Genomic DNA, 15,102 nt, shown 5'->3' with positions numbered 1-15,102 from the left:
CGAGCTGACTGCAATCCCGGAAACAAGGAGAAATGGCAGGGAGGTTGTATCAAATTCTCCAGCAGACAAAGATGTGTGCCCTTGGTTGAAATTGAAAAGAAATGAAACAAACAAGTAAGAGGCAGGGGAAACAGCACCAACCAGTGTTAGAGCCAGAAAAGCAAAGTGGGAGCGAAGTAAGGGAGTAGCAAGGTAGGTTTTTGGCCAACAGTCTTTAATTGTATTCTATCAAACAACCTGTCAGTTTGGCTTAGAACTAGTCGCTCAACAAAGCTCAGAAACAGAATTTTTTTAAGTACTCTTTAATTAGTATATAAAGATATAAAATTATTTTTATTTATAATTTAAGATCATAAAACATGTCTAGACTGATCATCAGTATTTACGTATTAAAGTAGGTTATAACAACAGACCCCTACAAAACTCAATATTATGTTCTAGAAAGTAGAAATAAAAAAGAATTCAAAAAAATAAAGAGAGAGAGAAGGAAGAAAATAAGCCAGAATTAAGGTCAAATACAGTTATTGTGAACAAGCATTTAACTGGACTCTGAGCTTCCTCGTAGCTAAGAATAAAAATGTGGTGTATAATAAATTAATAATTTATTATCTGCTATAAGGAAGTAAATCAATTTTTCAAGAGAAACAAACAAACTTTGCCTGTGCTAATTTTACAACAGGTTCTTACACTTTTTAAACACCATTCCTTTTAGAATATCATAAAACCTATAACCCCTTATCCTAAAAAATGCACAAATATACATCACACAAATTTTATATGCAATTTCAGAGGGTTCATAGACTGTCTCAAGCCCCTCTCTGTAACCTTTAGGAGTCCATGGTCTAAGGTTAAGAATTCTTGTCACTGGAATTTGGGGAAGGAGTATCTTAAAAGTCACAGTGGATAGGGCTTCCCTGGTGGCGCAGTGGTTGAGAGTCCGCCTGCCGATGCAGGGGACATGGGTTCGTGCCCCGGTCTGGGAAGATTCCACATGCCGTGGAGCGGCTGGGCCCGTGAGCCATGGCCGCTGAGCCTGCGCGTCCGGAGCCTGTGCTCCACAAGGGGAGAGGCCACAACAGTGAGAGGCCCACGCACCACAAAAAAAAAAAAAAGTCAGAGTGGATAATGACAACAGTAATTGCAAAAGCTATGTGTGTTTTTTTTTAAAATAAATTTATTTATTTATTTTTGGCTGCATTGGGTCTTCGTTGCTGTGCGTGGGCTTTTTCTAGTCGTCGCGAGCGGGGGCTGCTCTTCTTTGAGGTGTGCGGGCTTCTCATTGCAGGGACTTCTCTTGTTGTAAAGCACGGGCTCTAGAGCGCAGGCTCAGTAGTTGCTCACAGGCTTAGTTGCTCCGTGGCATGTGGGATCTTCCCGGACCGGGGCTCGAACCCGCGTCCCCTGCATTGGCGGGTAGATTCTTAACCACTGCGCCACCAGGGAAGTCCCCAAAGCTATATTTTTTTATGTCTTTCTTATATTAGGAGGATAATATTAAAGGATAATTCAGTGAAAATAGTATTGTGAGGAGGGCAGAGTCATAAACAATATCTGATCAATCACAATATCTACATTTGAACTTTTGGCCAGAATATTTGTTACCTTTACTTTTCATGATTGAATCATGAAAATCATTCTTTTAATCATTTCTTTAAATGTTCAACAGAAGCATAGAATCTACAATACTCAGATAAATAAATCAAATAGCTATTTATCATTCACCTACTTTATTTTATAGTTTACTAATATACATGCCTAAGCAATATATTATTTGGTTTTATTTGCAGACTTTATAAACTAGAATCATATTATATGCCATCTCTTGAAATTTACTTTCCACTCAACATATTTCAAAAACATATCCATGCTGTTGCATGCCACTCACTTCAACGTTTTCACTATTGTATAATATTTCATTGAATAAATAAACCACAATTTATCCCTCTCGTATTAATGGACATTTGGATTGATTCCAGCCTTTCACTATTAGAAACTGAATTGCTATCAACATTGCGTAGGAAAAGGTTTTACTATAGAGATGGGGGAGGGGAAGAACTCATAGGCTCATTGTTAGTTATAGTCTAGGTCATAGGCTAGCTGGTTAAATGGACGTTCATTAAGCATCATGCTTTAAATCTTACCTTAAAGTTGCACATATTGTTTCGTATTTATCAAACATTTTTTTTTTTAAAAATAAAGTTGTTGTTTTTTTAAAAACCATCGGTAAACTAGAATATTTTCTAACATTAAAATTTTCAGAAAATGGACAATTTTGCCTTAAAAGATATCAGGGGTTTCAGTAAGCACCAAAATTATCATAAGAGAAAAATCGTCTACTGGGATCCTTTGATCTCCATTAATTATCATGTAACTATTTTGTTTTCTACCATTTTACCAGGACCTGCTAAATCAATAGCATGACTCTCCATTTTCCTAAACTACTGCTTTTTAAAGTGAGGCTTTTAATAAGAGGTAGTACAGAGTTCAGAGTGATTCAGCATCAACACCAATGTGTGCCTGATTCCTATAAACTACTGCCTAACACAGATACAAGATATTGAGTCACTTTTCTATTGTTTTTATCTGAAACATCATTGTATTCTCTGCATGATAATAGCCTGAAGTTAAACCGAGGAATATCTTATAACTACAGTATATCATAGAAGACAACAGGGCTTACCTTCACAGACAATCTTCTTTAAAAGTTACATATATTTGCTGCCTGTACTTTAAGACCTTGAACTAAGCTCAGTCTTTCCACATGACCCCAAAACTGGGGAGGATAGCACTCAAGAGAAAAATTCTTTAATTTTGCCAACAATTTTGGGAAGGCCCAACTGCACTAAAGATAAACCCTTGACTTATCCTCACTCTGCCCCAACTTCTAAATCTAAATATCTAAACTTATCAGAGGATGTTTAAAAGCTACCAACTTTGATGCCCTAGAGAAGGTGAAATTTTTGGTAAATCCCAACCAAACAGACATAGTCCTTAGGACCCTGTATACTCTGCTCAGAGACGGAGGCAGCTAAGCTCCACCGCCTCTTTTAATTTTGCTTTTCCTCGGCTCAGGTTCTCAGGATGGACCCAAGTCCCACGTGTAGAGCCCTATCATACAATACTTTTTCTATGGCTCAACCCAGCCTAAACCTCCCAGTTCAGAGTCCCAGACACAGCATGAAGTTCCTTGTTATAACTCACTCACTCTCTTTACTGAATGACATCATCTGTATTTACATTATAAAACTGCTTTTTAGTGTCACCAGTAATCTTCCAGCAAATCTAATGGTCTTTACCTCTTCCTCATTACTCTGACCTTTGTTTAGCATTTGACCTAAAACATCCTTCTTGACATTTTATCTTCTTATTTTGAGTAAGATGCTCATTGTTTCCTTCAGGGGCTCTTCTTCCCTGTATGAGTTAGGTTTTGCTTCATAACAACTACAGTCTTCCCTCCTTATCTGAGGGGGATTGGTTCCAGGATACTGATATCTGTGGAGGCTCAAGGCCCCTATATAAAATGGTGTACTATTTGCATATAACCTACGCACATCCCTTAAAGATACTTTAAATCATGTCTGGATTACTTATAATACCTAATACAACATAAATGCTATGTAAACAGTTGCCAACATGTGGTGAATTCAAGTTTCACTTTTTGGAACTTTTTGGATTTTTTTTTTCCAACTAGTTTTTATCACATTTAGCTGAATACACAGATACAAAACCTATAGATATGAAGAACTGACTGTGTTTGGTTAACTCAGGAATCTAAAGGTGCGCACTTTGGGATGGGCTCCACTGACGTTAGCTGGGATCATGAGTCTCCACTCAGCTGGTAAGTCAGCTGGGACAAAATAGGGCTTCTCTTCACATGGTCTTCCCTCCTCCAGGAGGTTTGCTTGAGTTTTTTCATAGTAGTTACAGAACTCCAAGAGCAATAAGAAAGCAAGCCCCAACATTTTCAATCTCTATTTTTGTCACGTTTACTATCGTCCCATTGGCCAAAGCAAGTTCCGTGGTCAACGAAGATTTTGTGTGGGAGGAGACTACCCGAGAGTGTGTAGTAAGGAGGTATAAAAAACTGGGCCGTTACTACAATCTACTCACCGCATCTACTCACATAAATGACGGGCATTTCTAAAGAGTTAATCTTTGGCCCCTTCTGTTTCTTAGAGTCTCACACTATGGTTCTCATAATCCTTGCAAAGCCTACAATGCCCTGCAGTTCTTATATTCCTGTAATATCTACAACACCTCGGTGTGAATGCCTTCAAAAATCTATCTTCACGGAATAGACTTTTCTTTTTGCCCAAAGTTTTGTATTTCTACATTTCTCCTGGACATGGTCATTGCGATGACTTATTAGTACTTCACATTCAACATGCCTAAAAGCGAATGTGTTGTCAGCTTTTCTGTTTCAACCACACCCCCTAATAAGAAGTACTTTATGAAATGTATATTTCTCTTACTATTTCACGTGGTCCCAAATAACATTTTTAATTCTCTCTCTTTCTCTTCTACATCTAATTTGTAGTTTTGCCTCTACTGTTTACCAGATAAGAATGCTCTTGGATTTATTTAAATTTGAGTTTCAATTTTCTCATCCTAAAAACAGTGATAAGAAAACCTGCCTTGCAGGGCTATTATAAAGATTAAATTAGCTCATATATATGGTTTTGTGTGCTCAGCACATCAAAGGTACTTAAAAGTGCTAATTATTTCCCTTCCCCTAAGTCCTCTTGATTTTTCATTCATGAGATTGTTCATATTCCTACTCTTCTTTTTTTTTTAACAGTACCACAATTAGAAATTAAACCCTGACAACCTCATGCTGAAGACATTTGGTACAACTTCCCTACTCCTCCCTAGCCTCTCTCCTCTCCATTCCATTCTCACCTCATCACTGCCTTTTCAAAGTTCTTACTTCCATCTATTCCCTATCAGACAAAACCCAAACTCTTTAACGTGGCACACATGGTCTTTTCCAAAACCTAGTCCCAACCTCTTTTTCCAGATTTCTATTTGCTCTCTCCGTAAATGCTTCAACTAAACTGTACAACTTCCCATTCCCTGAATATACTTTTACTTCCTTTCTGCCATGTTCAACAATTTGTGCTGAATTGTCCCGTCAATAAGCATTGAGTAAAACTGAATGGGAGAGTGCTTCTACTACACAGAATCTACAACTTCAAGAGGAAATAGAGAGTCTCACCTCCTGAGATTATAAATTCGCTGGAGCACAAGCACTGCTTTAAATAGTTTTCCAGGCATGATACAGGAAACACAAGTATCCTGCCCTCAAAGACTTCACAGTCTTATATGAAAGAGAGAAGTTGTACAACTAGCCATTATACGATAAAAGTACAAGCTCCAGAGGCAGGCTGGAAGGGGGTCATGAGAGCTGAACCCTGAAAGAAAGAAAGGTGTGATTATCCCCAAAGCAGGACTTGTCTCTTCTACGTCTGCATACATTCAGCCACGTATTTGTTTCCTCATTCATCCATTAAGATATATATTTATTTATATATATTTTTTTTTTTTTTTTTTTTTTTTTTGTTAGTTGGTGGTACGCGGGCCTCTCACTGTTGTGGCCTCTCCCGTTGCGGAGCATAGGCTCCGGACGCGCAGGCTCAGCGGCCATGGCTCACGGGCCCAGCCGCTCTGCGGCATGTGGGATCTTCCCGCACCGGGGCACGAACCCGTGTCCCCTGCATTGGCAGGCGGACTTTCAACCACGGCGCCACCAGGGAAGCCCAAGATATTATTTTTAAGTGCATGCTACATGACAGACAGTTGTGTGACTCTACAGCATTTAGCAGCATCTGTATTATGCTGGCTGAAAAAGAGAAAAGCAGACCCTAGCGTCCAGGAGTTTGCCTGGCACTTATGACTAGGCCTGGGTGTTCTCCTCTTGAACACAAACAACGTCACAGAATACCAACATCAGAAAAGGCCACTCTGTGACCACGATGGATCAGGACAAAAACAAGATCCGATTCTCTTTTTTTTTTTTTTAACATCTTTACTGGAGTATAATTCCTACAATGTTATGTTAGTTTCTGCTGTATAACAAAGTGAATCAGCTGTACGTATACTTGTATCCCAATATCCCCTCCCTCTTGCGTCTCCCTCCCACCCTCCCCATCCCACCCCTTTAGGTGGTCACAAAGCACAGAGCTGATCTCCCTGTGCCATGCGGCGGCTTCCCACTAGCTATCTATTTTACATTTGGGAGTGTATATGTGTCCATGCCACTCTCTCACTTTGTCTCAGCTTACCCTTCCCATTCCCCGTGTCCTCAAGTCTACTCTCTACATCTGCCTCTTTATTCCTGTCCTGCCCCTAGGTTCTTCAGAACCTTTTTTTTTTTTTTAGATTCCATATATATGTGTTAGGATATGTTATTTGTTTTACTCTTTCTGACTTATTTCACTCTGTATGACAGACTCTAGGTCCATCCACCTCACTACAAATAACTCAATTTCATTTCTTTTTATGGCAGAGTAATATTCCATTGTATATATGTGCCACACCTTCTTTATCCATTCATCTGTCGATGGACATTTAGGTTGCTTCCATGTCCTGGCTATTGTAAATAGAGCTGCAATGAACATTGTGGTACATGACTCTTTTTGAATTATGGTTTTCTCAGGGTATATGCCCAGTAGTGGGATTGCTGGGTACTATGCTAGTTCTATTTTTAGTTTCTTAAGGAAACTCCATACTGTTCTCCATAGTAGCTATATCAATTTACATTCCTACCAACAGTGCAAGAGGGTTCCCTTTTCTCCACACTCTCTCGAGCATTTATTGTTTGTAGATATTTTGATGATGCCCATTCTGACTGGTGTGAGGTGATGTCTCACTGTACTTTTGATTTGCATTTCTCTAATGGTTAGTGATGTTGAGCATCCTTTCATGTGTTTGTTGCAAATCTGTATATCTTCTTTGGAGAAATGTCTATTTAGGTCTTCTGCCCATTTTTGGATTGGGTTGTTTGTTATTTTGATATTGAGCTGCATGAGCTGCTTGTAAATTTTGGAGGTTAATCCTTTGTCAGTTGCTTCATTTGCAAATATTTCTCCCATTCTGAGGGTTGTCTTTTCGTCTTCTTTATGTTTTCCTTTGCTGTGCAAAAGCTTTGAAGTTTCATTAGGTCCCATTTGTTTATTTTTGTGTTTATTTCCATTTCTCTAGGAGGTGGGTCAAAAAGGATCTTGCTGTGATTTATGTCATAGAGTTTTCTGCCTATGTTTTCCTCTAAGAGTTTTATAGTGTCTTGCCTTACATTTAGGTCTTTAATCTATTTTGAGTTTATTTCTATGTATGGTGTAGGGAGTGTTCTAATTTCATTCTTTTACATGTAGCTGTCCAGTTTTCCCAGCACCACTTATTGAAGAGTCTGTCTTTTCTCCATTGTATATCCTTGCCTCCTTTACCAAAGATAAGATCACCATATGTGTGTGGGTTTATCTCTGGGCTGTCTCTCCTGTTCCATTAATCTATATTTCTGTTTTTGTGCCGGTACCATACTGTCTTGATTACTGTAGCTTTATAGTATAGTCTGAAGTCAGGGAGCCTGATTCCTCCAGCTCCATTTTTCTTTCTCAAGATTGCTTTGGCTATTCGGGGTCTTTTGTGTTTCCATACAAATTGTGAAATTTTTTGTTCTAGTTCTGTGAAAAATGTCATTGGTAGTTTGATAGGGATTGCATTGAATCTGTAGATTGCTTTGGGTAGTATAGTCATTTTCACAATGTTGATTCTTCCAATCCAAGAACACAGTATATCTCTCCATCTGTTGGTACCATCTTTAATTTCTTTCATCAGTGTCTTATAGTTTTCTGCATACAGGTCTTTTGTCTCCTTGGGTAGGTTTATTCCTAGGTATTTTATTCTTTTTGTTGCAATGGTAAATGGGAGTGTTTCCTTAATTTCTCTTTCAGATTTTTCATTGTTAGTGTATAGGAATGGAAGAGATTTCTATCTAGGTGTAAAATAAGACACTTCCTAACATTTACAGGCCCTTGGTGTTGGAAAGAATCTCAAAAGCCCCCCAACCCCCTTTTGTATTTGAATTTGAGTTTGGAAATCAGCAACAATGCACCATGGCTCTTCCTACAATTTTATTACCTGGGCCAGTAAGGGATGCTGCAGCTCACATCAAAAGAAAAAACACATGAGAAAATGAGTGAATCCCCAGAGGTTCCTCTACTAAGGACCCACTCTATAAAATGAGTCCTGAGAGACATTCCCAGTCTTAGGTTTCACTGGAACCAGGCAGCAAGAAGTTTAGTGTAAGTAGCAGTCTGAGCCTGCTTCTCAACACACCAGACCCCAAGTATGACAATGGTGTCAAGATCTTGCTTTATCTACTTTATATTCAACTACCACTAGCATAACCTTGCCCCTTCTCCCCCCATGCCACTACTCCACCTGACACTTGCATGGATGGATGGATGGACGGATGGATACGTGCATAAGTACATAAAGTTTTCTTCCTTGGTTCCACTATAACTCATAGGATTTATTCAAATATCAGGGTAAAGTCTTAATCTCCTTCTCTGGAGAAATAATGTCATTATTTTTCTTGTTAAAACTTCCTAAACATCTGTAGCTGACTAGTTTCTAATCATAATAAAACCCAAAAGATATCATAATTTGGGTAGCATAACTCCATATCTGGGACTCAAAGAAAAATATCCAGTCATGATTTCACTGGGAAAATGTAGCATCTTCTAAATGTGACCTTCTACATTAGTTACCCCTGTGTGTGCCTATCAGAACTGGAGGTGATGCTTCTAAAAGTTTAAAAAAAGAGAGAGCTGGACTTTAGATTTGCAAGTGTAGTTTAAGGAAGATCTATGATATACCTGCAAATGAGATGCAGTTCTATGTTAAAGTGAGGCATGACTTATTTTACAGCCAAAGAAAAGATAGAGCATTAAATGCACCATTCGTTTATGTTGATGAAAATGCACCCAGGGCCTGTGGGTATACAAACTGTTAATAGAAGTCATTTCAACAGCTACCTTCCAGTTTCACTCTCACCTAGCAGGGGAGGTGTGTTTCAATTAGAAGATTCTTGCCAGTACTTCCTTATGCTTTCTAGGCAGCTCTTTGAAAATTAGTGGGTTTGCAGATAGGTAAGAAGGAAACCTCATTACCCGCCCTCAGAGAGCTGAGAAATAAAATGTGTGTACTACTCACGGCTCTGCCTGGAGGCTCCTGTCCTCAGCCACATAGTTAGAAGGAATATAGCCCTGCAGCTGCTGGTCGGAGCCGTCTGCCCTTTTCTCCAAGTGCCTGGCGAGCCACCAACCCTCGTGGGACGTGTCCAAGACTTGGAGCTTGTCGCCCGCGCGGAAGCTCAGGTCCTCTGGGGTCCGAGCCTGGTAATCAAACAGAGCCACAAAGTACTGGCCCTGGCTTCTCTCGGGCTCCGGACGTGGCGGCCGGGGAGGATTGGGGGGGCAGACAGTCCACGGGTTCTGAATCACCACCGACTTGTCTGCCTCCTGAGACAAGCAGGGGAGACAGGGCTCCAGGTACGTCCGGAGCCTCAGGCAGATGTTACCCATGGCGCCCCCGTGGGCAGTGGGGGAGAGGGGCTTCTCCCTCTCCCCTTACTCTCTGCAGATCCACTTTCTCTTCCTCCACCTGGAAACTCTGAAATCAGCACCAGTCCTCCAGGTTTGGGGAGCGTGTACCAAGCCCTGGTTCCCAGCAGTCCGGCGGACCTGCTTGGAGAGGCTCACCGGCTTGCTTTCTGTGCCCGTAGCTGCTGCCCTAGAGCAAAACCTGGTGGGAGCTGGGCAGCTGCTCGGTGAGAGAGTGACTTTTCTTCTTGTCTGCTTAGGAATCCCACCACAAAAATAAATTTGAGAGGGCTTTATTTAGACAAACGTCTGAGAACAGAAAAGAGTCCTCCTGCCTCTTGTCCCAAGAAAAAGTTACCAAGCGAAAGAGGTGAACTCCAGGTAAGATCTCCACGTCTTACCTTTGCCAGCAGCTCTCTCCCGCGTCAGGTCTGTCTCTGTGGTTTGACCAGTCCTGACCCCCACTGCTCTTTCTTTTTTGCCAATGAATAACCAACCGGCCCAGGCTTCTGCCTTTAACATCCTGAGCTAGGAACAGACTGTAATAATTTCTTCTTACTTCCTGGTTCTTTTGTGTCTGTGATCTAAATGGAATTCCCGTCCTCTCTACCTCTCCCTTCTCCCACACCCGAGAGACTAGCGCCCTCACCAGGGAGCCAAACTCTTAAAAGCAGCTGTCAAATTCCATGCTCCTGAGCTTCCCTGGTGGCGCAGTGGTTGACAGTCCACCTGCCGATGCAGGGGACACGGCTTCGTGCCCCGGTCCGGGGGGATGCCGCATGCCGCGGAGCCGCTGGGCCTGCGCGCCTGGAGCCTATGCTCCGCAACGGGAGAGGCCACAACAGTGAGAGGCCCGCGTATTGCAAAAAAAAAAAAAAATCATGCTCCTGGACAGATAGGCCAGCACAGGGAGCATTTTGTCCTGCTATGCTACCAGCACAGAAATTAAAGGCAGAGATATTTTTCTTCCATAAGGACGAGTAGGATAGTTTTGCCACCACTAAGGGGAATAAAATGGAAAATTAAAGTGGGTATTTGTTACTGGACAAAAGGGCAATTGGGAAAGAGCCATTGAGTTCCTACCTTTTTTTTTAATCACTGTGAATAGATTTTAATAGCCTCAAAATACATTTACAGTCTGGAAAAATACAAGAGCAGCTGACTAAAACGGTGAGAAACCGAAACACTGCATTTTCCCACAAAGACATGTAATTTCCCATCCTTCATGTACTATTTCAGAAACACACACACACGCACACGCGCACACACGCACACGCACACGCACAGACTAGGTGACCAGCGGAGAGAAAGAGTAGGAGGGCTGCATGTGAGCTGCTGTGGAAGCTCCTTCTATTCAACTCTGACTCCAGGTCTGCACTAGTTCTTGCTAACTTCGCTGGCAGGAGCTCAGGAACTAATGAAGTTGACATCAGCGCAGCCATCGCGATAGGCAGTGAGTTTTGCTCTACTTCCCCTAGTTCAGGGCAGCTGTCTCACAAATGGGTGCCCTGGATCCCAAAGAACACCTAGGCAGTAAGTTTAGATGGGTCAACACAAGGCCATTTTCACTAGTAGAGAACCCTGCAGACTTGTTTATGAGGTGTCACTTCTTTTGGTATAAGGCCTTTATTACCAAGTTGCTCTCTTAAAAACAATTTCTCTAAATGTTGCTGGAGCCTTTAACCTGGCTAACCTAACCCCAGTACAAACTCAAAATTCCTGTTCTTTGTCAAATAGCAAGGCATTTTTAGTAATCAGAATAACTGAACTCAAGAAAAAGAAAAAAAGAAGAAAAGAAAGACAACCTGAGGACCATGGCCTTAGCCCCTCCTGCTATTTCCTTGTACTAAAATCAGGCATTCATGGCAGACAGATCATTTGGTTAAAACAAGATCTCATGTTCTAGGTTTCTCCAACTGTCTTCAGAGTCAGAGTAGAAAGTACTAATTTGGCAGGAAGAGAAAAGCCAAAAGCCAAGCCAGGTTTGTTTGTTTGTTTGTGATATGGGACCGAAAATATAATTCCAATATAAAACAGAAGAGAAAATAATGATTATATAATATTGAGAAGCCATAAGAATATTTTGTTCCAAACACAACATTAATTGTAACAAGTGTAGGATCCTATTAATGCCCCTAAACAGAGGCATAGATGCTAAAGTCCTTCCAGAGATATCTACATGATCTAGAATATGAAATAAGATTTGGAAGCAACTAGAGAGATGTATTCAAAACCAATTTGTAAGTGGAGTTTAAGACTTAAGAAATTTGAAGTTTCTAAATTCAAATATGCCTCCTTTATGGTTATGACAAGGCATTCCAGAAAAAGACAGTGGCAGACCTGTACAGCACAGTCACTGAGCTAGTGAATGAAATTGAAAAAAGAAACCAGCCATCCAAAGACATCAGGTAAGCAATGGCCTGAGAAACCTGAGGCAAGGGGTGGGGAGAGAAAGGGTTTCCTTGTGTCGATAGCACCAGAATTCTACAGCCACCCAAGCTTGAAGCCTTGCAGTCATCTTTTACTCTTTCCCTGGTTTCTTTGAGCTAATCAATCACTAAATTCCACTTGTCTGTCTTTCCATTTATTCTACATTTTTTTTATTCCTTCTGAATGACAGCTGGGTGTTGAACAAAACAAATATTCTTCCCTAGATTATTCCAGAGGGCTCGTAACTAATCCCCTTTCCTCCAGTTTATCTCGTATTTCTGACTCATCTTGCACACCACTCCCAGAGCAGTTTTTATAATAGTAACAATGCCAGAGGTGATATGAGTACTAGTAAAAGTAGCTATCAGTTTTGAGGGCTTTCTATGTGCCAGGCACTGTGCTAAGAATGTTACAAATGATACATCATTTAACTCTCAGAAAATAAAAAACAACAATACCTGTGAGGCAGGTAGTATTTTTTTTTAATTTCAGTGAAGAAGAAACTGAAGCAGAGAGGTTAAGTAACTTGCCCAAGGTCACACAGCCCCCATGTGGCTGAACCATGAGTAACACCCTGGTCTCAATCTGACTCCAGAGTCTGAGGTTTTAACTCCTGTGTTTCAATGACTCTAAAAAAAGGCTAATATTCTTCTGTGTAAAATCCTTCAGGGACCTCCAACATGTTTGGAATAGAACCTGCTGTCTTTATCAGGACACACAAGGCTCTGGTAACTTCTCGAACCTCTCGGCCCTTTACTCCTACATATACACACTGTGATGCAGGCTCACCAAGCCACCAGCCGCCCCTGAAGCCCAAGGCCCTCTTTCCTGCTGCACCTTTGCTCCTTTCTCTACCTGCTCCCCTGGTGACTTCCTTGTGATTTTTCCAGGCAGGTTCAAGTAGCACCTTCTCTGCCATAATAGATTAGGGGCCTCTACTCTGTGTGCCCCTAAAACCTGGCACACACACTTCTACTTGGTCTCCTATTAAATTCCACTTGATACCCTTACTTGTTTGTTTTCCCCAGGAGAATAAAATTTCCTTCTTGGAATCTTCAGTGCCTTGTACAATGTCCAGTATGTAAGCAGTAAATATTCAATAAGTATTTGTTGAAGGAGGGAAGGATGGAAGGAAGGAAGGAAAGAAGGAAGGAAGGGGAAGGAAGGGAAGGGAAGGAGCCACTGGGGTAAGATAAACACGTGTACAAGTGTTCACGAATGAGAGCAAAGAGCGTGAAAAGAGCTGGGACCACAAAGGATAGTGACTTTCTGTCTGTTGTCTCTTAGTCCCCTTTTTTCCACGCATTGTTTCCCAAATGTTAGATTCCTTTGCCAGCCTCCTAAACCGGTTTTCCTGCCTACAGCCACTCTCCTTCCCATCCTTACCGCACACTGGCACCCCATGAATCTTAAATCACTCTCCTGCACAATAACCTTCAACAGATCCTCATTGCCTGGAAGATACGGCTTGGAATTCAAGACGAAAAATTTGCACTTTATCCGATCTTTATCAGATGTACCCTTTCAACATCCTCCTCCCATTACTGCCTTATGTTAACCCTCTCACTCAGCCAAATAGGTTTACTGTGTCTCCAATAGGTCTTGTTCATTCCCACCTCTGATCCCGTCTCCTTTGCCATGCTTTTTCTTGGTATTCCTTCTCCTCCCAACAGACTTCTGCCTGCATTTTGAGGCCTGAATAAAAATCCCGTACCTCCTTTAGAACCTCCTTGTCCATTTCTACCAAAATAATTTTTCTTTTCCTTGAGTTTTACTAGCTCCTGCAACCCCACATCCAACATACACACAGCGTTAAATGAATTTAGCCATGCTCCTGTATCTGATTTGCTGAGCACTGCAACAGAAAAAATCCCACAGCTACTCAGTTTTATACCAGGACAAATTAATGATCTCCAACTCCTGTTAAGCCCTTAGCTCTGCTCAACATTCTTTTACATGCCGGCCCACTTAGATGCGGTTCTCCTCATTTTCTAGTAGCACTCTTCCAAATCGTCCACCATTCTTCTTAGACTCTGCAGATATCTTTTTTCTCTAATGATGAACTTGTCACAGAAATTCCAAATCTGTTCAATATTAACCGATTCAATGTCCTTTTCTTACATCAAAAAATATATCCACATCTGCAAATCCTTGCACTTTCTTTCTCCCTGAGACAAAAACATCTACTTGCCTATCCAATGTCCAGTTTGTTCTTCCTACTAACAGAACCTTACTTTTATAGAAGTGAAAGGCTGCAGACTTCTTACAACCAGAAGTGGCCAAGAAGAAAGTAAGCAGAAAGTCATTGGGTGGGGTTTCAGGAAAGTCCCTTGAAAAAGGCAGACTCAGCTGGAGGATCTACTCTCTTTCCCTTCCCTCTCTTCTGAAACTCAGTTGAGATGGCTGGACCTCCAGCAGACATATTAATTATTAGAAGCCAACATGGACTCAAAAATGAAAAAAGAAAAAAAGATGCCAAATTAACCTCAATTTTCTTTTGTCATAGGAATTGCTATTATAAAGGGGAAATTTTTCACTTACAGCAGCACTTAGGGAATATTAAAGTCAAATGCTGTTCAGCATTAGTTGAAACAAGCTAAAACTGTTGAAGGATATGAACTTTGAGGAGCCGTTGCACGTTAGATCCTTACTGTTCGTAACTGAAGTATTTCTCCTGACCAATGACAATGGACTGCTTTAAACATCAGCCAACACGGGACTCATTCTGTCCTATCCAAAGGGTATGTTTTCAATACTTAAAGAGTATAACCAGGAAACTCCATTTCTAACACTTCAGAAACCATGACATTTCCCCTCAGTGAACTATGAACTATGCAGTGAATTTCTTTACTGATATGAGTTTTCTTGCTTGCAAGTAAATCAGTTCAGCTTGGAAGAAAAAATTTAAAAAATTTTAATTCAAAAATGGTTAAAGCTCTTTGCTTCTTTCTTTGGCACTATCAAAGACATGAAATAGGCATAGTATGTCTAGATTTCAGCATGATACTGAAAAAATATTCTAGAGATATCTGTAAAGGGATAAAGAACTTGCTGTCTTTTTATTATTTTT

The 15,102-nt window shown here is 40.9% G+C and overlaps 1 protein-coding gene across 1 annotated transcript in view; it reads right to left on the bottom strand.

The window, feature by feature from the left end:
- Positions 1 to 10,100, bottom strand: part of FRK (fyn related Src family tyrosine kinase) — an 86,055-nt gene extending 75,955 nt beyond the window's left edge. Inside the window, exon 1 of the mRNA XM_027088202.1 lies at positions 9,214 to 10,100. Within this exon, the coding sequence (XP_026944003.1) occupies positions 9,214 to 9,584 (371 nt within the window). The 5' untranslated portion in view covers positions 9,585 to 10,100. The remainder of the gene's footprint in view (positions 1 to 9,213) is intronic.
- Positions 10,101 to 15,102: the final 5,002 nt, after the last annotated feature.

This window comes from Aethalodelphis obliquidens, unplaced genomic scaffold, assembly GCF_003676395.1.
Source record: "Aethalodelphis obliquidens isolate GAN/ISIS:26980383/991018 unplaced genomic scaffold, ASM367639v1 scaffold3, whole genome shotgun sequence".
In the NCBI taxonomy this organism is placed as follows: domain Eukaryota; kingdom Metazoa; phylum Chordata; class Mammalia; order Artiodactyla; family Delphinidae; genus Aethalodelphis; species Aethalodelphis obliquidens.
This window is presented reverse-complemented; position numbering and strand designations above follow the sequence as displayed.